The sequence below is a fragment of the Haliaeetus leucocephalus genome, unplaced genomic scaffold (assembly GCF_000737465.1).
Source record: "Haliaeetus leucocephalus isolate CR32 unplaced genomic scaffold, Haliaeetus_leucocephalus-4.0 Scaffold992, whole genome shotgun sequence".
NCBI classification, from domain to species: Eukaryota; Metazoa; Chordata; class Aves; order Accipitriformes; family Accipitridae; genus Haliaeetus; species Haliaeetus leucocephalus.
Window position 1 is genome coordinate 628,630 of NW_010973428.1, and position 24,364 is coordinate 652,993.

At 35.9% G+C, this 24,364-nt stretch overlaps 1 protein-coding gene across 2 annotated transcripts in view; it reads right to left on the minus strand.

Moving 5' to 3' along the window:
* Positions 1-24,364, minus strand: part of PACRG (PARK2 co-regulated) — a 256,042-nt gene that overhangs the window by 92,242 nt on the left and 139,436 nt on the right. For both annotated transcript variants that reach the window (XM_010584479.1, XM_010584478.1), the window contains 2 exons: positions 21,159-21,330; positions 10,929-11,078 (listed from right to left, as the gene is read on the minus strand). In XM_010584479.1, coding sequence (XP_010582781.1) covers positions 10,929-11,078; positions 21,159-21,330 — 322 coding nt within the window. The remainder of the gene's footprint in view (positions 1-10,928; positions 11,079-21,158; positions 21,331-24,364) is intronic.

Consider the following 24,364-nt stretch of genomic DNA (forward strand, 5'->3'; position numbering starts at 1 on the left):
AAGAAAATAACAGGCAACCTCATGTGATGTATAAGCAGAAAGTCTTAATATAAAAGCAGGTGTTATGGGGTGGGTTGGTTTTTCTTGTTGAACATTGTGTGGGTTTTGTTTTTGTTCCACCCCCACACCACACCCCCAACAATAACTCCTAGCTGAAACAGAATTTTCCAGATTAGATGCAGACACTACTATTTGAATACTCTAATTATAAATGTCTAATCCAGTTCACCCAATTCTCAAATAAGAAAAGTCAAAAGGGTACCTCACAGCTAGTACAGTCCTGTCAAAGAAGCTGAGATTTTCATGTGTTAATTGCATCAGCATCGGGATGGCCAGATGATATTATAACGAGAATACATATTTTTGTTGCTGTGTCTAAAAAGGAGGATGATGGATGTGCAATATAGAAAAAGGAATCAATAGTCCAAAGCTATGAGACACAAAATCAACTTTGTTGCCTAGAGTGTTCTTCAAAAACTATGAAAAAAGCAATGTCTTGAAATGAGATGAAATGATATAACAGAATAATAACTAAGGACCTGAAGCACTTTAATCACCTGAGTATTTGGGTGGTTTAATCACAGTGCAATATTTATCCTCCCACCGGTATCATTCCATTACATGGGGCTTTAATCTGTTTTCCTTGAGGGCAAGGGAGAGATGCCACAAGGAAAACTGTCATCCAGACAAGGAGTTCCATCTCTCTCCCAAGCTCCTCTCTCCTCATTACCTGTTTTTTTTTTGTTTGATGTAAAAACAGAAAGCCAGGTGTAGAGCCAGTTTCTGTGATTTTGGCAACTTCACACTGACTTTCACAGAAATAGTCTCAGAACAGAAATTCTAATTGAGCACACAAATTAAAAATTACTGCAATAAACAAACATAATCCACTTAGAATTATTAAATGAACACATATTTCAGATGTATATTTAAAATAAAAAAATATGCTACCTTAATAAATGTGACAAGTTGAAACCATATGTCCCCTCAAACTTAAGCACATTTGTTTGCAAACAATCATAAAAAGAGAAGAATTATGCAGAAAACAAATATTTTCTCAGAATTATTTAATGTGTGCTCTGAAAGTAGTTCTAAGTGAAGCAGGCAGTGCCAGTCCAACTGAAGAAATCACTTCTCAGTCCCACTATATGCAAACTAACTATGTGAAAAACGTAGAAATGAATTACCAAGAAGAAAGGAATAACTCCTAACTGGAAGGGTAGCAGTCAAATTTTTAACAATCTAGATTACTTGTAAGGGGCAGATGCAAAGAAAGCCTTAAAAGCCTCAATGCCTAGAGAGGAAACGTGGGTGTCTCAGCTCTTTGCAAATTGAATCAGGAGCCTTAGAAGGGGGACAAAGGAGTCCATAGGGTGCTACCTACAGCAAATTAATTGAAAATGACAAGTGCAGATGCACATCTGAAATTCTCCTCCTCCACAGCTTAGGGGGCTTTAATCAGAATTGCAGAAGAGAAGGTGCGGTTCTGATATTCCCAGGGCAGCTGGGGAATTGTGAACCTATGGTGATGTAATCCCACCAAAGTGGGGCATGTGCTGATTGTATGGGTACTACTTTACTAGCTAAATCTATGCCAGTCTGCACCATCCTTCATGCTGTAGCTTAGTTACATTCGGCAAAGAATCCAGAACTCCTCCAAAAGAAGAAATTATAGGTGAAGCAAGAGTCTGTGCCTAGCAGTTACACAGTCAAACAGCAGTTAAGAACTGTGGGTTCTAGTTCCAGCTCACGCAGTTGTACATGCATTTTATTTAAAAAACCCCAACCCATAGAATCAAAGAAACATTTAGGTTGGAAAAGACCTTTAAGATCATTGAGTCCAACCGTTAATCTAACACTACCAAGTCCACCACTAAGCCATGTCCCTAAGCACCACATCTACACGTCTTTTAAATACCTCCAGGGATGGTGACTCAACCACTTCCATGGGCAGCCTGTTCCAATACCTGACAACCCTTTCAGTAAAGAAATTTTTCCTAATATCCAATCTAAACCTCCCCTGGCGCAACTTAAGGCCATTTCCTCTTGTCCTATCACTAGTTACTTGATAGAAGAGACCAGTACCCACCTCACTACAACCTCCTTTCAGGTAGTTGTAGAGAGCGATAAGGTCTCCCCTCAGCCTCCTTTTTCTCCAGACTAAACAGTTCCAGTTCCCTCAGCTGCTCCTCATAAGCCTTGTGCTCCAGGCGCCTCACCAACTTGGTTGCCCTTCTCTGGACACGCTCCAGCACCTCAATGTCTTTCCTGTAGTGAGGGGCCCAAAACTGAACACAGTACTCGAGGTGTGGCCTCACCGGTGCCGAATACAGGGGAACTATCACTTTCCTGCTCCTGCTGGCCACACTATTTCTGATACAGGCCAGGATGCCATTGGCCTTCTTGGCCAACCCAACACCAAACAAGCCAGAAATAAAGCTGTAAGCAAAATAAATTAAAATTACTATGCCTGCTGTGTTTTAATGTTAATGTTGCAGCTATGCATTAGATTTGCTCAAAGCATGCCTACAAGATGGGCTTCTCAGGTAACTTAAGCACCTCCTTGTCTCATTTACAGACCAGATACTTACCTGCTGATATTAAGACAGGTATAAGTATGCAGAATAGGCGGACTTACAGATACTATTGTGATTCTGCGTAAGTCCAGTCCTGAACGTCCAAATCTTCCTCAAACATGGGATTTCCAAAGGCAATTATTTTCCATAGGAACACAAATCCCACAGAATTATTAAAGCAAAGCATGATACGAACTCTTAACTTGATGAAAAAGATGTTTCACTGACATATATACCCATACTCCTGGAACTTTGTAAAAGTTCTGATTAATTGACAGACAAAATTTGACTGAGGCCTACAAGCCCTTGGAGCTTATGCCCATTTTACAGATGTTTACACTGAAGCATAGGAAGAATTTAACGTTTCCACTATTTTACTAGTCCATGAATTTCCTGTGAATTCACAAGTCCTAACTCTCACCTCTGTGTGTCATTCAACAGACAGCCCTCCTTTCCTTGGGTCAATATACTCAAAAAATTAAAAACTGAAAAAGGAAAAACAAAATATCAGATGCAATGTACACCTTCTGACATGGGAAGATTTTCATTTTTCTTTTATCAAGAATTCAAGATGCTGAATTAATTAGGCTATTAACACATTAAAAGTAAGTGCTAAGTGTTAATAACATCAATTTAATCACTGCTGAGTCAGTTTTATTTTACACAGACTGATGCTGTATTTTCAACTAAGAAATTAGATAGTAATTAGAAATTACCCAGCAATTATGATGTAAGTGTGATAATTCTCTAAATGTGTTATAAAGTACCTGACAGGATTTTGATTATACATTAAAAGTTTACTGTATCATCAGCTTAAAATCACATGCTTTGTACTAAAGATACTAAAGCAACAAATGCTCTGATACAGGTAGGTCTTGGCAACTTCTAATTTCCTTACTTCAGAGTTCCAGTGGGTTTTTTGTAACTCCATATGCAAGAATGGTCATTGAAACAAGTTGGGATTGGCCAATGTGCAACAAAATATATGAGACAACAGCTGTTAACTGGTGAAGATCACTTTCCTGGTAGTCCATATTCAATTATTATATGAAGCATTATTTTGGGAAAGTTTTGCTTTCAAGATGAGATTTTTGACAAAAAACCAAGACATTTTTGGATACCTTTTAAAAGACCATCAGCTGTTCTCATAAAAGAAGAATGTTTTTATGTTCTTAAAACATCATGTTCTTTGTTAAATAAATAAATAAATAAATATTCTCAGAACTATAATTCATAGGAAGCCTGTTGAAATAATATCATTAATTACAGTTGGGAATGACAAAAATATATTTTGCTTCTCACCAGTATAATAACTTTTTTGAGTGCAATCAATTTAATCTTACCTGCTTAAAAAGGCGATTTACTGGGACAAGAGACTCCTTTTTGGGAAAACCACAATATTTTTTATTAAATTGTGAGGAATCAGAACATTCTGAGTCCTCTTGTGCTGAAGGTGTATATCGAAAAAAACAGAAAATGTATCAAAACTAATTTGTTCACTCAGTTCTGTGTTGTCATGGTGGTCTTATTCCTTTGAAGTGTGTATCCTTAAAGCCATGTCAGAATCTTAGTTTTTACATTTCAGAAATCATAAATGATTTCAGCAAATGGAATTCAAAGAAAGCTTGGAAGTAATGAAAAAGTTTGCAAAACATGCATAGGAATATGAAGAATAACTATCACAATGAAGCATAAGAACAATTTGAAAACTGGATTTAGTACACAGCTTATACTACTGCTCTGATATGACTAGTATACTAACATGCCTTATTTTATCAATAATGTTATGGCATTAGGTGTTTTTTATTCAAATCTTAACCATGAATCAATTAATTTTGGGGGAATCTCCATATTCTGTTTAAAAAAAAGGAAGAAAAGATAAAGCATCCAATCTTCTTAGTAGTAGGGGAACCCTGAGAAAAGTTGCCTGAGAATAATCTGAACTCTCAAAGTTCAGAGGAGAAATGAAGAGAACCTCAAATACATTACTTTACTTTGTAAAAGTTGATGTTCAAGCTATCCATTTTTTAAAAAATCTGAAACATGATTTCTGAACACAGAATTGGCAAACTGTGAAGTATTTTAGAACAGGATTGGCATTCTTTTTGAAAGCACTTTTGGATTTCCCAGCAGAAGAAGCAAACAGTTGAAATGTTCTGGGCAAGAGATTTTCTTTAGAGCATATTCAATCACACTAAAGGATAATTGCTGCTTCTTACTAATAACCATGAACCACTCTGAGGAGCATTGCTGCTTCTGGAATACACAAGCAGTTCTGAAAATACTGCAGCTCCAGTACAGGAAACACTTTTACCTGTAGGCAGTCTCTTGTTTCTGCAATTAAACACTTATGTTCTGCTCCTTCCTTTAGAGTCTATGTAGCACTATCGTATTTTGTAAAATAGAGTTGTCTAAAGTATGTGAAGTATCTTTCAGACAAAGGAATGTTTTTTCCCAAGTGAAGTTCAGGTGCTGTAAAGCATGTAGTATAATTCTGCTTTGTGGCTTCACATTTCGTTGAATGCTACAATTCAGCTGCATTAGGTATTCTCAGTGATATCTCTACAAATTTATTTCAAAGGACTGGCTAGATAGGTAGAGACTGTCAGAAGTTTGTGTTAGCTTTAAGTTACTGATAGTGTCAAAGCATTTTTATTGCAACCAAAAGACACTTAGGCTTCAGTCTGCCCTGCTACCACTATTTGCCTTACAGTGACTGAAACAATCACAGATGAGATTACCATGCTGGAGAGGTACTTTCCACAGTGCAGTGCCACCCTATACTTCTCTGTCTGAGGCATGTAAATCCTAATAATATTTTGTTTTCATCTATTCTACATTATTTTATCTGCTAAGCTGCTCTTGATCACTACTGAATAATATAAATTGATGACATGAAAATATTCTTGTGTATATGAATTGATGTAGTACAGCTGTTAAGACTGCTTAGATCTGACAGCATAAAATAGTTGCTAAACTAAATCAATGAAATTTTCATTTACCAGTCAGGTAAATTAAACAACAGAAATTTGCTGTTCATATCTGTCTAATCTTTTAATAAACAGGTTTCTGGTTCAGACAGTATTCTGGTATACATACATCCTAATAGCATATTGCAGGCTCTGAAGACTTCTTTTTTTTTTCCCTTTTTATCTTCTGCCTGCTTTCATAAAAGAACAAACTTATTCTATTTGTTCTTAAATTGTATTTAGCTCAGATACAACTCACAGATTTATAAAAGGCAGCTTAGAAAGTAAGACACCCAAAAAGAAAAGGTTTTGTGATGCAAAAAAAGAATATTTCCATTGGAGTCTATACATATTTTTCTTTCCCTCTTCACAAGATTGAAATGAGTATCATAAGAGTACATTAACTTAACATATTTAAATGAAAACTACAGTGGCATGACAGGGTTCATAATAGACTTAATAAGCATTATCATGACTTTTTGGGTTTTATATTATATAGTAGCATATTTGCATAATAGTCCATATGTTGGGGAGCTTGCTTAAAGACTGCCAGTCCCCTCTCAGTCTGCAGAGATTAGACACAGATCTCCTACATCTCAGGAGTATTCCCCAATCACCAGGATGAATCCAGGTTTCCTTCTCTTGCTCTCCTGCCAGCTTTATGACTCTGGCTAACAGTTTCAACAGAGAGCTTCAACCCTTTTTCAGAGCACACCATGGCCAGTTGGAGAGGATGCTCTGGCTGTCTCCACCAACAAAAAGACACTAGTGGTAGCATCACCCACAACAGAACTTTGCTCTTTTCTGTCCTAATGGTCTGCAACAGAGCACTCGGGAACCCAAGTGGAAAGAAATTGTCTGCTGCAAGTCAGGGCCTTAAGCTCCAGACAGGGCACAAATTCAGACACACCAAATATGCTTTGTGCACCAAAAAGGCCCTTGCTCACTACTGAGGCTCTTCAGAAATTCCTTGGGTTCTCTCCTCTGGCTTTCAGACAGACTATCTTAGGAGGCTTGGATCTTTCCCCTGGCATTTGTAACTTAGGTTGTATTGATTTATTTTTACCTGTATCTTATGACTCAGACGGGTGAGCATGTTTTAGATGTTTTCAACAATTAAAACTTTTATTTTATTTGTCATCAATACTCTCTCTCTTTTTTTAATTTACAAAAATTACTGATAATAAAGTCATATGTACCTAAGAAATACAAATGGATAGAAAATGGCAGAATTTGCCCATATCCAACCAATAGATGTTCTTCTCCATTTCTGTAATTCCAGAGATCCAAATTACAAAATATATGCCTGCCAATCACTTACCTGAACTATGTCTATTTTGTGGCCTGCAAACTCTAACAATAAAATATATTTGGCATACCTTAATTTGGTGGTTAACAGCAATTCCATTTATACTGTGTGTTCGCACGGACTGCCATAAAATTACACAGAATTTAGAAGACAAAATCAAAATTATTTCTTTGACATATGAAACTACAAGAAAAATGTACTTCACTAAAAGGCATTAGGCAGAAAAAGCCAACAGACACTTTGTGAAGTATTGACCAAAAATCTTTCAATAAAGATTTCTATAAGGGGTGCTAAAACCTTAAAATTAAATACCTAGATTATCTTCTGTTCCAAAAGGTCAGTAGTCCTTTACCATTTTGCCTGGTATTATACAGTTATCAACATAATCATTATGAAGATACTCATTTTTAGAGACAAACATGTTTGGGAGACATCATAAGATAGGAAAAGACATCAGTATCAGAATCTGCTAATTTACAAAAAGGGCTATTTTTACAAAATAATGACAGGGTGATTTGAAGGTAGCGGAAGTAGAAAAAAGTGGAAATGTCACAAGTACAATGCAAAAGGAAAGGATCACATGAGAAACTGTGTTTATATGAATAATCAAGATTCGGTACACAATGAAAAAGAATGCATTAATAACTCTGCATAAAGGAACACTTGAGGCTGGTTAAGGAACAGTTTGCCAGCAGGCTGAATAAGAGCAAGGAGACGTTGTCTTTAAGCACCAAAGACATCAGAGCCCAGAAAAGAGAATTTACATAGTTCAGAGCCTCCCTGGCTAATCCAGTAAAAATCTGCAGTGGGAGTCACAGTCATCTGCACTACATGGCTGCCTATAGGGAGAGCCATCAAGGCTACCTCCTTTTTTATCACAAAATGTCCCTTGAAGACAATGGCAACTAAACAACACTGTTGCTGACTGTGAAACTGTAGCCTGAGTATTGGGAAACAGAGGGGAATTTGGAAATAATTGCTTAGACTTAAGTGGCACAGAACTGAGAGCTTCTCGAACTATTGTTATGTTCTGAGCTCAGGTAACACTGGGAACTCTGAATAATGATTTACCAATTTTGTTGGCTGAAGAACAACTCAGGAGATAAGCATGTGACAAGCTGAAGCTAAGACTACATTCTATATTTGTTTTATTAAATACCTGCTTCTGATAGCCTAAACTTAAGTTATTACCAATGCAATTTTTTTACTGTTTTATTTATAAGCCTGTCTAATATTGTGAGGTGAATCACGATTCAGACAAATCAGAGGTATGTGGTATGAATAAGGTTTCTGAGGAACTTATATTCCAGAACATTTTTAAACTCAATGGGAATTGAGTATTTTCTGCAAGGCTTCTAGGGACCAGTGTAGGAAGAACATAAGGATGGATGTTTTATATAATAGCAAATGCCTGTCTAGTCCAGAAGTGTGTCTCTCAAAAGGAGATGACTAGGCAATGTGAATGTAGGACAAGAATTTATGGTACTTCACCTACTACTTTCTCAGCTTCTGCCATGTTGTGGTTTAGGAATGCCATGAGCCAGAGGTGATCCATGTGTTTTACTAAACAAGCAATAGATTCTTTTTTATGACATTTTGGGGCCTCCAGTGAACTAACGTAAACTTTTGGTATCCAAAGAATTTGGGGTTAGGAGTTCCAGACCTTCACATCACACACACTGCATGAAGAATCACTTTGATTGGTTTGTTCTGAACTGGTCACCAGGTAACTGGACTTTAAGATAAGTTGACCTTAATGTCTTATTAATACTGTTTTTTTAAATGTTCTTTTAACAATAAGCTTGTTCAGCATGAGAGTGGTATCACAGATGCCGCATCTGGGAAAGAGTTCCTTTCAGCAGATAGACACTGATTTAGTGAGGTGGCAAGGACTAAAACATGGCTCCTTCCAGATATACCTTAATTCTGGACAAAACTCCACAGTGTCAGACTTAATAGACTGCAATTCCCACAGCTCCTGGAAGATGTACCACAGTTCCTCCTTTCTCAAGCTATACATAAAAGAAGCAAGAAGACTGTACACTCCACTCACCCCATCTCTCACCTGTATGAACAAGCAGTGGAGAAATTAGTGTGGATCAGTCTCTACACCTTCCTTATAACTGGGAGCAAAGACCTGCACCTCAGTTGCCTATTAAGCATATGGGAGATACAAAGGAGAAGGAAGGGAGCGTATATTTTCTGTCAACCACCAGTGAAGCAGGAAAGAAATATAAGCTTTTTGAGGCAGGGGGAGACACAGGAAGAATCTTTCCCTATCACCCACATGCAAGTAGTAAGTTGAATAGTTTCATATGTTAAGCCTTGCAAATAGTATCCATTTCATTGCTGGTAATACTGAACTTTCAATATCTTTATTCCTAAAAAAGTAATGCTTTAATAAAATGTATTAATTTTGAACTATTGCCTTTCATTTCTTTTTGGTTTTTTTTAGTTCTATAATGCCAAATATCAAGATTTAGTGTAGTTTGATATAGGCACAAATTCACATAGCACAGATGTCATGCAAATATGTTGAAAATGTGTTTTATTTTGCTCACAATACAATCAAAACTTATGATATATTTAGAATGTTTTTAATGCCTTGTTAAGCTATGTACCTGGTTACAGATGAGCTTTCTCTATTATTCATCTGAAATCACTGCAGAAAAGCCTAGTCAAGAGAATTTATGGGCTACTTCAGGCTGAAATTTGGAAAAAAGCATGTATTGTATATTCATTAATCAATGAGAGTCCTTCTTTTTACAGTTTTGTTTTGTGCCAGAAACTGAAATTGGATCCATTGAGGGGGAATCTTCTAATTCATAAGGAGACCTACTGAAATTACTGAAGTTCAACCTATGGATTTTATTCATAACCTTTCATCCCGCAACTTCTATAAAGCCACAGTTGTCATCTGAACCATGTTGTGTTAGTGGAATCTCGTCTGTTACTGCAAGTTTCTCACTAAGTAAAACAGAGTCACAGACATGTATGCATTTAGAGGGATCTAAAATCTAAAGCTCATTTGACTGTCCAAGTCTGTCTCAGATAGGCATTTTTCAATCTGAAGGGAATCTTATACTCACTAAAGAGTGAGTATAATACAACACATTCTGTAGTAATGCAAACAGAAAGTACAATAGGAAGCAGTCCTGTACATAACTATTAAAATGCCATGAATTTCATGAAAAACCTCTTTTGCAAGATTGTGAGGAATTAACTTCTTTTGATCTCTATGGCTGCATGTCAATAACAGAAACTTTAAAGTCAGTAACTTGGTAGATAATTGAACAGATAAGTACAGAAAGATTTACTACCGAAAAATATTTTAGTTTGGCAAACACAAGATACATCGTGTTGATTTTAGCTGATGACTGTGATGTAAATGCATTCACAGTACACAGTACTCACAGTACGCACAGCACCAGTTATTAAAGGCTGAAACTGGCAATAGAGGTTTGCACTACAAAGAAAACAACATACTCAACTGTAGATACAAATTAGTTCTAAATTTCCCTATAATAAAACCTGCTAAGTGAGCAGGAATAAATTCAACTTCACTGTTTTGCTAGATGTTATGCAAGTTGAAATTCTTCAACAACAAGGAGTTCTCTTGACCCTCAAATTAATTAGTTTGATTGCTACTTTTATTTTTGTTCTTTCCTGAGCCCGCTGGTAGCAGTGAATTACTTGTGAAGAGCACAGAATGGAATAAAAAGGTTGGACTGAACTAATGTGTTGGAGGGAGGAAAAAACCTTTGCAATTTATTAATGTATTCAAAAGACTGTTACAAAACTTTACAATTTAATTATTGGAAGATTATAGAACTGCTTCAGTGCTTCTGTACTGTGTTAAATAAACTGTACGTGCAAGGAGTAATAAATGAAATTGTTAATTTCAGTGCATCCTTAGGGAATAGTAAGGGGGGGGGGTGTTACATTATTTAGAGCTCCAAATGGATTTGAGTTTATATACAGTAATAAATCTTAACTACGTTGTTAATTAACCCTGGCTCAAGCCCCTTTTTACCTTAGGAGTTGAAAGACCCGGTGTCTGGTAGGATAACTCACCGTTCATATTCTTAAAGATGTTTAGGACTGGGAGGATTTGCCGATAATAGGGCACCAAGGCCTCCCCCACCATGTCAGCTGACACCACCAGGTGCTGGAGGACTTTCAGCGTGATGCAGATGACCTGCCGGTTACGAAGGCTCAGTGCATCTGTGATGCAGAAAGAACAACAGGCAGAAAGCAGAATTAATTTCTAAAATGTAGAGGGAGGGGGAGGAGTCCTCTAATGGACAAATTTAATTAAACTGTACTCTGCTGGGGATTGTAAGTGGGCCTTTATTAGCCCAGCTTTGAAAGATCCCAAAGATGGATTGCAGTCCTGATGTTATAAAACACTGCCTTGTCTGATTGTTATTTGTTCCCCCAATTTGTGCTGACTCTTCAGTAACCCAAAGAATGCAGCTCATTATTCCCTCATGCTGCCTGTGTAATACTGGCGTGGTCCAAACAAATAAAAAATAAATGTTCAGTAAGTACCATTTGGGGCCAATGGAACTGTACAACTGCAAGACAACCTGCAAAGGTTGACAACAGATACATTCTAGTGCAACAATTAGTGTTTGTATGTTTGTACTCATTAATTTCACGATCATTTTATTCATTCAACTAACAATTCCTACTATTCTGAGAATCAGTACAATGAAGCAAATGTTTATAGGAAAAAAAACCACAAAAAAACCTTGTAGGCTTTTTTTAAAAGACAAACATTCTAGGAAAAAAAAAAGATTTTGTCTCGCCTACTTAGATTTTTCTCTTAGCTTTCAGTGTCGTGCTTCTAAGCTTATGACACTAAGACATTTCATAAATACCTTTTGTTTCTCTCTTCTTTTAATTTTACTAAAAGCAAGTACTTCGCATTCTCTTTTGTAATTAAAAATGAGTCATGCTTGAAATATATTTTTTTTTCCTTGCAAAATCCCTCTAGTTATAAAACCTCCTCTGAATTTGTGCAGCTGGAAGCAGTTGTCAAATTTGGTACGCTATTATATAGTGGTCTAATTCTCCAGTGTTCTGCCCACTTACATAGACATTTACATCATTTCACTGGGAAAGCAAAAACTATAAAAGATAAGCTCATATTCAATGCTACATGTTTTATAGCCACAGAAGTATATAAATATGTGATTCAACATAACATAATGTAAGTATTAGCACTTGGAAAAAATTGTAGTAAAGAACACTGAAATTTGGAGTTAGTAACGACTTCTTCAAGAACTGCCTCTTCACACTGAAGTAATAGGGTTCAGTATTTCTGGCACTAGGTTTTGTCAGAGCACAGGAATGCCATTTCATAGGGAATGAAGTAGTATTCTCACACAGGAGCAGTGTCAGTTTTTCCATCTCTTTAAGCAAATGCACTGTGCCCCACCCGCTGCTTCTTCTTATCGCATGCCTGCGGAGTGTTAAAAATCAGAGCTAGAGCTCCACAGCAAGGGCAAGGCAGATTGGCTGTGTGAATGTGTAGAGACAACTCTTGAAAATCCACTAGTAAGTAAACTCCCTTCGTGCCTCTTTGCAGGCTTATGAACAGCATACTAAAACTACTATTAAACATCAGAGTTAGAGAGCCCCAGGTATAAAGGTACTGTAGTGCATCATAGGGTGATTCCAAGTTAAAGAAGTGTTGTTAAATGAAAACACAGACTGAATTCCATACTTCTTATTTGCCAGGCCCTATTGCAATCATCAGGCTACATCTAATTTCACATTGTCTCTGAGCATATTAATGTGTGGACAGAAAGTCCATCAGTGCAGCATGCTCTTACTAAGTTGCAGTGAAGAGGTTGGCTGTTCCAAATTATGCTTTCTTGGGTAGATGTTCCAAGGCTGCTTTAGCAAAGAGAGACCCCCAGATACAATTTTAAAGATTTGGTCCAAATCTCAGGCAGGAAAAGATTCTCTTACAGAGGAACAGGCATTATTCATTGTCTTAAAGGAGTGACTGAAAGAGGAAGCTCTGGCGTTCCAACATACAGGTTTATTCATGACTAAATTGCTATACACAGAAACAGTAGCTAACCAAACTAATATGGAAATTATCATTAACACTTGTGATTTTCAGTACAATAATTATTAGTTATTCATACAAACATGAATGAATATTTGTGTCCATTTGTATGAATGAATTCATACAAACATGAATATAATGAATAAAATTAATTATTTATACAAACCCTAATAATTAACTTAAGGGACATAAAAATTAATCAATGACAGAAATCACAACTTCTTAATCCTTAACCAACAAATTGTACCCACTTCCAGGAATAGTTCTTCCTGACTATAGAAGCTGTCCTAGAGGATGAGAGACCTTATTTTTAGGCATGCAGACAGTGTCAAATAAAGTGGAAATGGCTGTCCAACCACCCCTAGGAGGAACTTTTTTCTGCAGATGGTGGCTCCCAAAGGTTTTCACAGTTTCCTGTTTTAGAGTTCTGTCTTGTGCAAAGACAACCCTGGTTTGAATTGAAGCCAAGACTGTCCTGATAAAGATTAATTCCTTAATAAAGTCAAGAGTATGAATTATGCCTCATGACTGAGAAGGCGTTCCAATCAGTGTAGCAAACTGAACACACACTGAATCCAATAGAATGTTTTCAAAGAACAGCTCATCACAGAACCTGTCAGGCAAATTTTCTTACATCTGAGTCGTGCTGTAGGGGTGCTTGCTGAAACTTTAAACATATCACTGGCACTTCAGTTTCATCTGTGTGCTAGAATATCAGCTGGATACTTGTCCCACCTCCCTCAAAACATGGGGCATCCCATCCTCCATTTGGCACACAAAGCAAAAGACAGAATTTGGATCAAGATTTTGAGTGCTAAAGTGATGGATATGGTAGAATCAAACAGACTGCAGAATTTGAACCTGAAGCCCTTCAAATTGCAGAAATCTGCAGTGTGTGTTAGGAAAACACTTGTAAATATCAAAAGTAAGATCAAATTGACTGCAGAACTGTTGTTATTATTATTATTAAATATTTGGACTGTGGCATGCATAGCAGTCAACCAGCTCCTGGCTTGATTATATCGGGCATTGTATAAACATTTAATTAGAGATAGTCCCTGCCCCAAGGATACATCAATTTCCAACATGTTTATCTTTTTAAAATCTGGTAATTATTTTCTGTGTACTACCATCACTACAGACCATTCTCCCACATGAATCAAAAGAAAATTTTAACACAGTAGATGAAATAAGTGCATTTCAACATTTTGAAAAATGTCAGTGATATCCAGAGGCTAACAGAAATGGAAGAAAGTACTAGTATCCTTACACAGGAATAAAGCAGACCATTTCACACTCTTAATACAGTACAGCTACATATCCCTAAAAAAGGAAACATGCATAATATCCGAAGTATTCCAATCTGAAAGCATGCTAGGCTGTTGCCTCTTTACCTAGAAGTTTGCTGTAAGACGTGGATCTTCACAATAACAGCAAAGTGAATGACTGTTTTCTTCTCAGTTAAAGATACCCTTCTGCTCACTAAAGGGTTTCTAGAGGACTTGTCTCCCTCAATGGTATATATTTCCCTTTTGGTCATCTAGTCTACATGCTATGCATTGTGCAATTTTCTTAAACAGCAACTTTGAAAAAAAACAACCCAGCAAGTTTACTCTGTTGCTTGGTAGTTCCAATGTTTTCTCATTTAATGGTATATAAACTTGATAATTTTGCTTCTGATTAGGATACACACTTTTCCAGGAGACCCTCCAGCTTAAAAAATTGCTCAATGCAATTGTATAATGAAGTATTTACTTCAAACATATTTTATTTTGTACTGCTACAGTTTTTCCAAACAAGTATTTTCTGAAGTTCATCATAATTTTCTTCCATAAAAGAGAACTTTAAATTGTTAGTAGGTTAAATATCTAGTGTAAAAGTTCAGTATCTGAGTCAGCTCTGTGCTTCTACCATTCGAAGCCACAGTAATAGATAATTATGAAATTTGAAAGCATATTTGAAACTGAACGTTTTTGGGATGGAGGTTTTTCACAGTGCTGTTTATTAAAGCTTGTTAGCAATGAGCTGATATACAATACCAATTCATTGACAGCTTCAGTGCATTTTTTTTTCATTAAATTTTATTGGCAATTGATATAAATTTAGAATTTTCTTTTGTTAATTTCCTTTAAGAGCAGAGACTTTTCTTAAGATATATGCCATTTGTTTGCTCGTCCATTTAGATAGAAGTAGCTTATATATGAAGCAATAAAAATTATTATTCTAAAATATTCAAGTCTTTTCCTTGAGTAACACTTCTAATACCTCAAAGAAAAAGACCTAGAAGCTATGTAAGTTAATATTTTTTATTTTTATATTTTATGTGGCAGTTTGGAAAATCCTATCTCAGTCTCAAATGTTGCCCATAATAGGAGCCACAGTTCTCATCTTTGCGATTGATACACTTTATAAGCCAGGAAACATGACAGCATTTCTCCCAGTATACAGTGGATCTTTTCCATGACACAATGTATTTTCACAGAAGAGATTGAATCAGAATGCTCTTCCCCAGGTAGCACATTGACAGCCTAAACTTTACAGAATCAAATCGGATTCCCCAAACTTCTATCTCTTCTCTGAATATCAAAGTTTAGACTTTGGTATTTATATTTAAAGTTATGTTGCTAATTTAATTCTTTTTAATTAGCACTGGTCTTTGATTATATTTAACCCCTTTTTAAAATACACCTGTGAATCTATGTTTAGAAATGCACTGACAGTCTCCATTTTATTTAGGTCTCACAACCAAAGATTAAAACCACTTTAGTTTGCATTCATCTCTCCCCCCGAACTGGTAAATGAGGCACGTCTTTTAGAAAATTCTTTGCCTGAAGCAGAACAAGACACATAGAGCAGGTCTCCTGCAGGACAACAAGCACTCAGGATAAAGATGCTTCGATTCTTGTGATCTACTTAATCGTGTTGATCAAGGGCTTCTTTTCTTAAATTCACAGAGTCAGGTTTAAAGAACTGCTAACATGAAGTGTTCTCAAAATGCAATTGATTAAAGTGATACATATATCTCTTACAGAGAATTGTGTCCAAAACTTTCTAAATGCATAATACTTAACTACTTGAACTGATACAGTAGAAGTATTATGCTAATTTTACAGAACAGTAATGAAGGCTGTTACAAAACAGTGTTTCAATCAAGAGTGAATAAAACCCAGAATAACCACCTTGTCTTCTGTACGTTTTTAAAGTCAGGTAAGATCCTGATCGAATTTACAATATAGATGTACAACTGAAGGAGTAACGTGTTGCAGTGAGGTGATGGGAAGGAGGAATAGGGGGTAAGGAATGAAAACCTTAGGCCAATTTTGTCACCAAAGACTTTGTCCTGTAATGCCAAAGCCTAAGGTGCAGAAAAGTCTAAGATCCATAACTGAATAATTGATACTTGCAAGAAACATAATCTAGCAGAATACAGAAGAGAATGTCAGTGGCTTTTTTTCAGCTTTAGTTGTGCTTGTAGTGCTTTACCAGATCAGCACCTATAAAACTTGATTCCTATTAACATTTGCAGGCCCTGTTTAATTAAGTAGTATAAAGAATACACTGAGAATAGAGTCCCAAAAACCTTCTCAGTGACTATGCCAGTTTACAGAGTTTCCATCCATTCCTAGATGTATATTCCTTCCCCTGTGCTGCCTCAAGGTACTAAACTGCACTGAGTACCCACCCTTTCAATGAAAACAGCTTTGTTATCAATGAAATGTGATACCATTTTTAAAAAAAGGTTTCAGGGAAGATCTGGGGAACCAAAGACCGGTAATATTGACATCTGTGCTGCAGAAATTAATATAGCGTTCTAAATGTACTGTAGGTCCTTGAAGAAGAAGAACATGGACAAGAAAAGTCTGATAATGCAGTTTTCTTAGACTTCTGAAAGGTATTAGATAAGGTCCCTCAGTTGCCCATTTTCAACAAAGTTTAAGGTATCCTTGATCTACTGTGTCACAGAAGGGATTTTTAACAGCGTGGAAAAAGTGTCAAAAAGGAAAACTTCAGTGTTCCTTAGGGTGGAGTTTATTCTTTTTGGACTCAATCAGAAGTGCTGGTCTGCTGATTGCAACTGTGTAGAAACAGTACTTCCATCTAAGTTACAATTTAAGTGCAAAGACATGAGCTTTATTGGCTTCTAGACCTAAGTTCAGATTGCCTATGCATCCATTTTAGGATCCACAGCACAGAACAGAAAAGATTCTGGCAAGTGGGTGATCCAAGGTGCTTAAGTGTTTAATTTCACATTATTTTCTTCATTAGCAAAGCTATATCAAGATGTTCCTACTGATCATCTCTACTTACTCCAACTTCTGTGCTATTGTGTACTATTCCTTCATTTGTGACAGTGCAGCTATAAACTAGACTGTTGAAATGATCTGAGTTTCAAAGTAACACCACTCTGAAAATATTTTGGTTTAATTTTAGGGGGTTTTTTGGTGTTTTTTTTGTTGTTGTTGTTGTTTTTTTTTTAATACATCTAGATGTGAGATTCACGGAGTTGCTCCACAAACAGTTGCATTAGCAAAAGTCAGTTGCAATGAACTGAAGTGTGGGAGCTGGAAGGATTGGTCGCTTTTTGTGTGAAGGGGTTGGAAACTCCTACAGCTATGTTGCCAGCAAAGAAAATGTAAATGGTAGCATGCTCGCTGCCTTTGAAAGGAGAGGAGGTGCTTCCACACACTGTGTTGGATGTCCCTGATGTTACTCATAGAAATATCAGGCAAAGGTGTACAAACATCCTGCCCTCTCAGTGCCTATGTCTGCATGTGTGTCTCATGTTGAATCTGGGGAACTCTGCGGTCAGGAATCTCAGAGTTGAATAAGCCTAATAAAAGCAAGCTAAAGGACTTATGGCTTTTCTGATCTAACATTTGTTATGGCAAATGTAATATTAAAAATAATTTGCCCAAAATATGAGTATCAAAAGGGATTTTACATTCCCATGACAACACAGAGTTTAGAACAGGACTTTTCCACTGAAAAGCACATGGTACAACAGGCATCTCTCACGCTCACACCCATTTTCCTGGCTGTTCTTGACTGGCTATAGGTAATGGTAAGCCACAAGTGAGTTTTAAGGTACCCCAGTGCATTACTGAAAGACATGGTGGGGCCAGACAGACTCCTCTGTTCCCCCAAAATAAGGGAACTCTCACGTGACCTACAGGCAGCTTTGCTTGCTGCCCCAGGGTTGTGTGCCTGGGTTCTGTTCTGCTTTCTGCCACCAGTGCAGGACAGCGACGTGGGGCAAAATTAGCTTTCTTCTACCTCTTTACCTGTCTGCAATGTGAAAATAATGATATGCATATTTCTGGCAAAGAAGATATTCTGCTGTGTGTTGTGCATCAGAACTTTCATAATACCTCTACAAAGTATTTTGTTATTGGCCATATATCTCAATTTATGAATCTTTGCTCTAGTTCAAGTAACTCAGACATTGGGTTTGCCTACACCTTCTGTGAAAGGGAGTAAAAAGTCTTAATACCTTAAAGTATTCACATTTTCTGATTTTGCATTTTTTTATTTTTCGTTGGATTCCTTACAAGTTTGACATATACAGCTAAATTGTTTTTCCTGTTTTTTATGCCATGCAGTGACTGTATTTATGAACTATTTTATTATGTTTTGCCACTGCAACGTACAATACACTTTGAATTTTTATTTTGAGAAATCAAAATATATTTTGAACATTTTTCTCTTTGAAAAATCAATGCCTCCAACCTGAGATTTTTTTCTTCCTCTGAATTTCCAAAAAAAAGAGTCCCTTTCAATGTGACAAACAAAAATAAGTAATTATTTTTCAATTAAGTATCATTCTTCCATATTATTTTAATCATATTTCAGGTATTTTAGGAAAGAAACTGGACCTGTTAATTTCAATTGTCTACCTTTTGTTAGCCATTGCCTGTTTGCATAACCAGAAGAAAATTTGTTGAAAAGATTTGGGCTTACAGTCTCATTACACAGATTCATTAAATAATGTAATTTTCATCTTTAATGATATAGTGTTCAAAAAGTGTGAACTTTAAGCAAGGTTGGGTGGAGGATAGAGTGGTCCTTAAATTATTCAAGTATAATACAGAATTCTAATATTTAATTTAAAATGTTTTTAGAGAGCAGCTCTTTACTAATATTTTCCTTTGATGAACCTGCAGGAGAGAAAACTGCTTTTAAAAGCATTCTATCTGTAGAGTTATTCTTCTGTCTTTCTTTTATCCCTTTCCACTCCGTCATATATATTACCTTGCCTAACAATCAATTGATTCACTCTTTCACAGTAGAAATATGGTAGTGGTCTAGAAGAAGACTGGTTAATCACATATAACTCACCCAGTGGGACACTTTAGAGACAGTAATATGTGTAAAACACAGCTGAGTTTATTGTGGATGCAGCTGAGTCACAGAAATGTATAGCTCTGACTACACTGCTATATATTACACAGTCATAGAAATTTTAAAACTCTTAGAAGTACACACTTTCAGATTCCTTAAGATGGTGGTGTCTTTTTAAAATATTAATATGGCTTTAATTAGGAAGAGGCCTTTATCATTTATAATACTTAAACTCTTCACATATTAAAGCTGATACAGAAGTTTTTTTTTAATAAAAAAATAAGCACTGTACAATAAAATAAAGCAGAACCAACAACTACATTTAGCTAGCAGATTCTTGAATGTGTTCCAGCATCGTAAATTACGACTTGATTTACGAGACTGTATATCAAACCCATATAAATATCCTTACCTAGTAGTCTCTTTCTAATGCTAAAAGCTGTGTAACAGCTAAAGCTTCCAGGTAATTATTTCTAAGCTAGATTCTGGTCTCAGCAAGACTTTTAAATCCTAACTGAGTAGCTGCTGTCATAAACTTGCAGGCCTTTCTGCAGAAATGATTTCAGCTTTCAAAAAAAATGATACTACTATAAATATATTTGGGTGGTGTTGGAAATATGGATTTAAAGAAATTACATGATTCCTCTCTTTATGTGTTTCGCTTTTAGAGAGAAAAGAACTGTAACATTGTTTTCCTAACCTTTCACAAGTGTCACTTACAGAGTAACCATTCTGAATATTATATATTCCTTCTGAAATTTTCAAAATCTACAGTAAGATAGAGATAATGACATCTAAAATTAATCTTCTTAAATGGACAATAAGTTGAATGAAAAAAAAAACACAATTCTGACGCTTCCAACACTATTATTTCAATATTATCAGGCTCCAAACTACATTCCCTTCCCCTTTTGCAAAACTGTATCTGACTCTATTCATTCTGTATCACAGATATGATGACTCTGTTTTGTTCTGTCTTAGCATGGGTGCTGAATCATCTCAGGAAAATAGGACAAAGGACAGCAATGATACCATTACTGATCAATGGTAAAACAGAACTCAAGTTTAAGAAATATGAGCATCTATTAGTATAGGTGTAGCATGCAGACTTAAGAATCATAATACCTGACTAAAGAAGGATGATGGTTCAGAATAATATCTCCTCAAGGTACTGATCTAAAGAAACAGGAAAGGGCAAAACAGTGTATCTGAAAGACTAGGTGTTTCAAGAAAAGAAGTTTTAGTTTTAGTGGTATTACACTTTTATGCAAATAATTTATTACCTTTCACATAATTTTTCTGCAGAAAACTATGTTTGAATATATAAAAACTTCAAAATCAATATCTTTAAATGCCAAAATTTTACATAAAACATTAGTCAGGAAGAACTACCAATTTAGATAGATATACGTATATGCATAGTAATGAGAATGATGATAGAAAAGATATCTAGTGAATAAATACTGGACAACTGTAGAATAAACAACAGGACTAAAAGAAACATAATTCCATAAGTTTCATCTGTTGATTTCTCCTGTCATTTTAGATGACCTGGTTTATAGAGTAATGGATTTACATAATAAATAGACAAAATCAGGTAAGAAAATGTCACTTCACATTTCCAAAGACCAAGAGCTACATTGTAATATGAAAAACACTAACGGGACTGGATTACTATTCTTCTGGATTACTGCACATACCAGGGGATTGAATGCATAAGCCTTCTGGCCTTATACCTTACAATTTACTCATGTTTGCAATAATCTCCATGAAACGTACAGCCTGTCATGTTTTATTGCTTAATTAGCAACTTGTCAAAAATCTACACTATATAAATGCAATCTTAGGGTTTTTTTTCTTTTTTTTCCCACATGTTCACCTACTTTTTATTGGGATAATGAGCTGAGGAATGACAGGAAGAATCTTGTTTCCACCATGTTCCAGCATGTCATGGATTCCTTGACGAGCAAAAAACTCATATGGAAATGTCATTTCACAAAGCCCATCAAAAAACAAAGGCAGATAGTAATGATAGTCCAGCTTTTCAATCTCTACCTGAAAATACAAAATAAATAAACAAATAAATGCAATTTTTCAATACTAATACAATGTGATCAGGCTGACAGATAATTCATGCCATCTACACAGGTATGTTTAGTAAATAATAATTCATTTTGTATCATTGCAGAATATCATTAAGTCTCATATATGGTTTATGGCCAGATATTGAAATCCATAAATATTAGACCTAAAGAAAAGTATGAAAATGAATATGCTCCCATATATTTTCACTTTTTAATAAGTTAGTACTGGATTCTGATATTCTTGCTTATACACCTTACTTTGTAAGCTACCCATAGGAATCAAACCAGCCATTTTAAGAATAACACTCTCTTTAATTCAGAAAAATCAGATCTTTACATCTTCACTTGGACACTCAAAAGAAGAAATAAGAGAAAGAATTCTGTAACCAACAAATATCCAATCAATATTTGTACAGAATTCCCAACTTTCTAGAATATTGACCTAATTTTATTTCTTATTAATTTCAGGAGCAGAATTCTAAAGAAATTCCATGGGTCTCTACTGTGAAAAAAAGTAGAGAAATTTGGTACCTATTTCTAATAGGAATCTCCCTCCAATCCTAAAATATAAAGTCTGCTAAGCTTCCCAAGTTGTAGACTTTGTGAGGGGTTTTGCACTCTGTCCTAGTTTTCTTCCCTTCTCCTTCTTCTACCCATCAGCACTCTGATGTTACATACACTCAGGATAGCCATCGAGAACCACAGGTTGTTTGCTTTCAGCCTGTCAAAGCTCTGAATACAGCTAAAAATGACTCAACAGGAAAGCACTTTCTCTGAACAGAATATGATCCTCAAAATCACTTGGAGATCAATCCACTTTGTTAGGCATCCACTTCCATCTTTAAAACACTGCTTAGCTGTTACCCTATTTTTCCAGTGGGATTATATTTTGGAATTGGGTAGATGCTTCCTCCTTCACACCTAAAAAGCTTTGTCACATAGACCAAGCTGAAGTTCCAAATTTCCTAAAAAAAATTTGTCAGGTTAAGCAAACAAATACCCACCCCTTGATTTGGGGCCAGTAATCACATTCTTACTTGAACTGTGGAAGAAAAGTCTGAAATAAAGCAGCCAAGAACTGAACTTGGGGTTTACATTTCTCGGGTAAATCCCATAGTCAGCAAGCAGCAGACATACATTCTCTGTTTGCAACCTTGGTTCATTTTCCTCCCTGCTTGACTCTGAGCAGATCTGAATCCTGTTCCTGCGCTTAGCTATGGACTGACTTGACTGCTTCAATCTTTCATGTTGAAACCGATCCATCCATGATAAGTGAAAATTAATTGGAACAGATACTTGAAAGTAAGTCCTTTACATTTGCTGCAAGCATCTCACTACTGGCAGACGTAGTGCCAATTACATACTTACAGTCTCACATGCACTGGTTGTTAATCTCTTATAGTAGACTAAAAAGAACGATTGTGTAATACCTATTCACCCATGTGAATTAAATCAAGTCCCTGTAATGAACCATGCAGAAGAAGGAACAAATGAAACCCACGTTTCCTATTTTCACACCATATGTGATGCCTTCTCTGTAATTTTTGCTCATTGGCTTTTTGTTTCACAAGGGAAAAGGCCTTTATCAAATGCCTTTACGGCCAAATATCACAGGGTCAGTTAGTGAGAAAGTTAAAAAATAACTATACGAAGCAACCATGTATGAAGATCTTTACAAAACAAGAATCAGAAGATATTTAAATTCCTAAATTGATGGGATTTGTATTTCTTGAGGATATTCAGCGTGCTGTGGACAATACTTGTGAGATGGTAAAAGAGGTCTGCCCCCAAAGTCACTGAGAACAGAAGACAGTAATATAGCAACTACAAAGTTCTGATGACAAGCCTAAGTCAGAGGTCAAATTGTTCACTACAGCAAGAAACCTGTATCAGGTAAGAAGTGGCCAGGCAGTCAAAAAATCATTGACAAAAAAGCAGGACCAAGAAGCAGCAATTTTTTCCTGTTTTCTGTCAATAGGACAATAAGACATCTTTCAATATTTTTCTTTTTAACTTTTAATTTGTAGTTTATAAGATTATTAGATTGCATTTTTTGTTATTTAATGTTCTTGTTGCAGAAAATAGAAAACAAAACCTACAGCATCTACTTTTGTCTGGGGAAAGCTTTAGATGTGAAAAAGAGAGATACAGTTAGCAATGGGTGGGGTTTTTTTTAAACTGGGGGGGGAGTTTCAGAAGGAAAACCACCTTCATCACTTTATGTCTTTTTTTTTTTTTTTTTTAGAATCCATTCTTTGCATAGATTTTTGACAACTCTTGCAAAATTACAAACTATTTCCATGGAATAATGTCCTTGATGGATACACATCCATGTTAGATTACTGAATCAGGATTTGCAACTATTTTGCTCAAAACACATACTAGAATCTCTCATTTCTTTTCTCCCACTCTTCACTAATATCTCCTCTAACTGTATCTACCAGTTATCTTTCTTCTCAAAGATGTGATATTTCTGATACTCTGATCAATTTTTCTCAGCTGTTCTTTGCCCTTGAAATATGTTTTTTTCTGTTTCAGATATAAAGAAAGCTTACGTGTTCAAACTCTTGTCAATGTTTTTCAGTGATAATAATGGGTCAATAAAAGATATTACCTTTATCTACCAACTCTGTCTTATGGTTATACATTACATATACATAGGAATGATATATTAACTTTAAGGTCAATATGATTTCTGGGTTTAAAACCAGATCTGATTTTTACACATACATATGACACAAAAGCTTTATTATGAAAAAAAAAAACCTTCTACAAAATATAGGTATGACAAGCTGTAGATCATAAAGCATTTATGTGTACGCCTCACTTCTCAATTAGTTCCAAAGCCATAAGTGGTTGGCGACTGGCATGGCTCTGAAAAGGACTCTGATTTCTAACTCATTTCTTGAAATGTCAGCTGTCCAAGCATGCAGACAATTTTTACTTAGCATTTTGTGCTCTATAAAAACTCCCACAATATGGAAGCCAGAAATATTTTGCCTTAC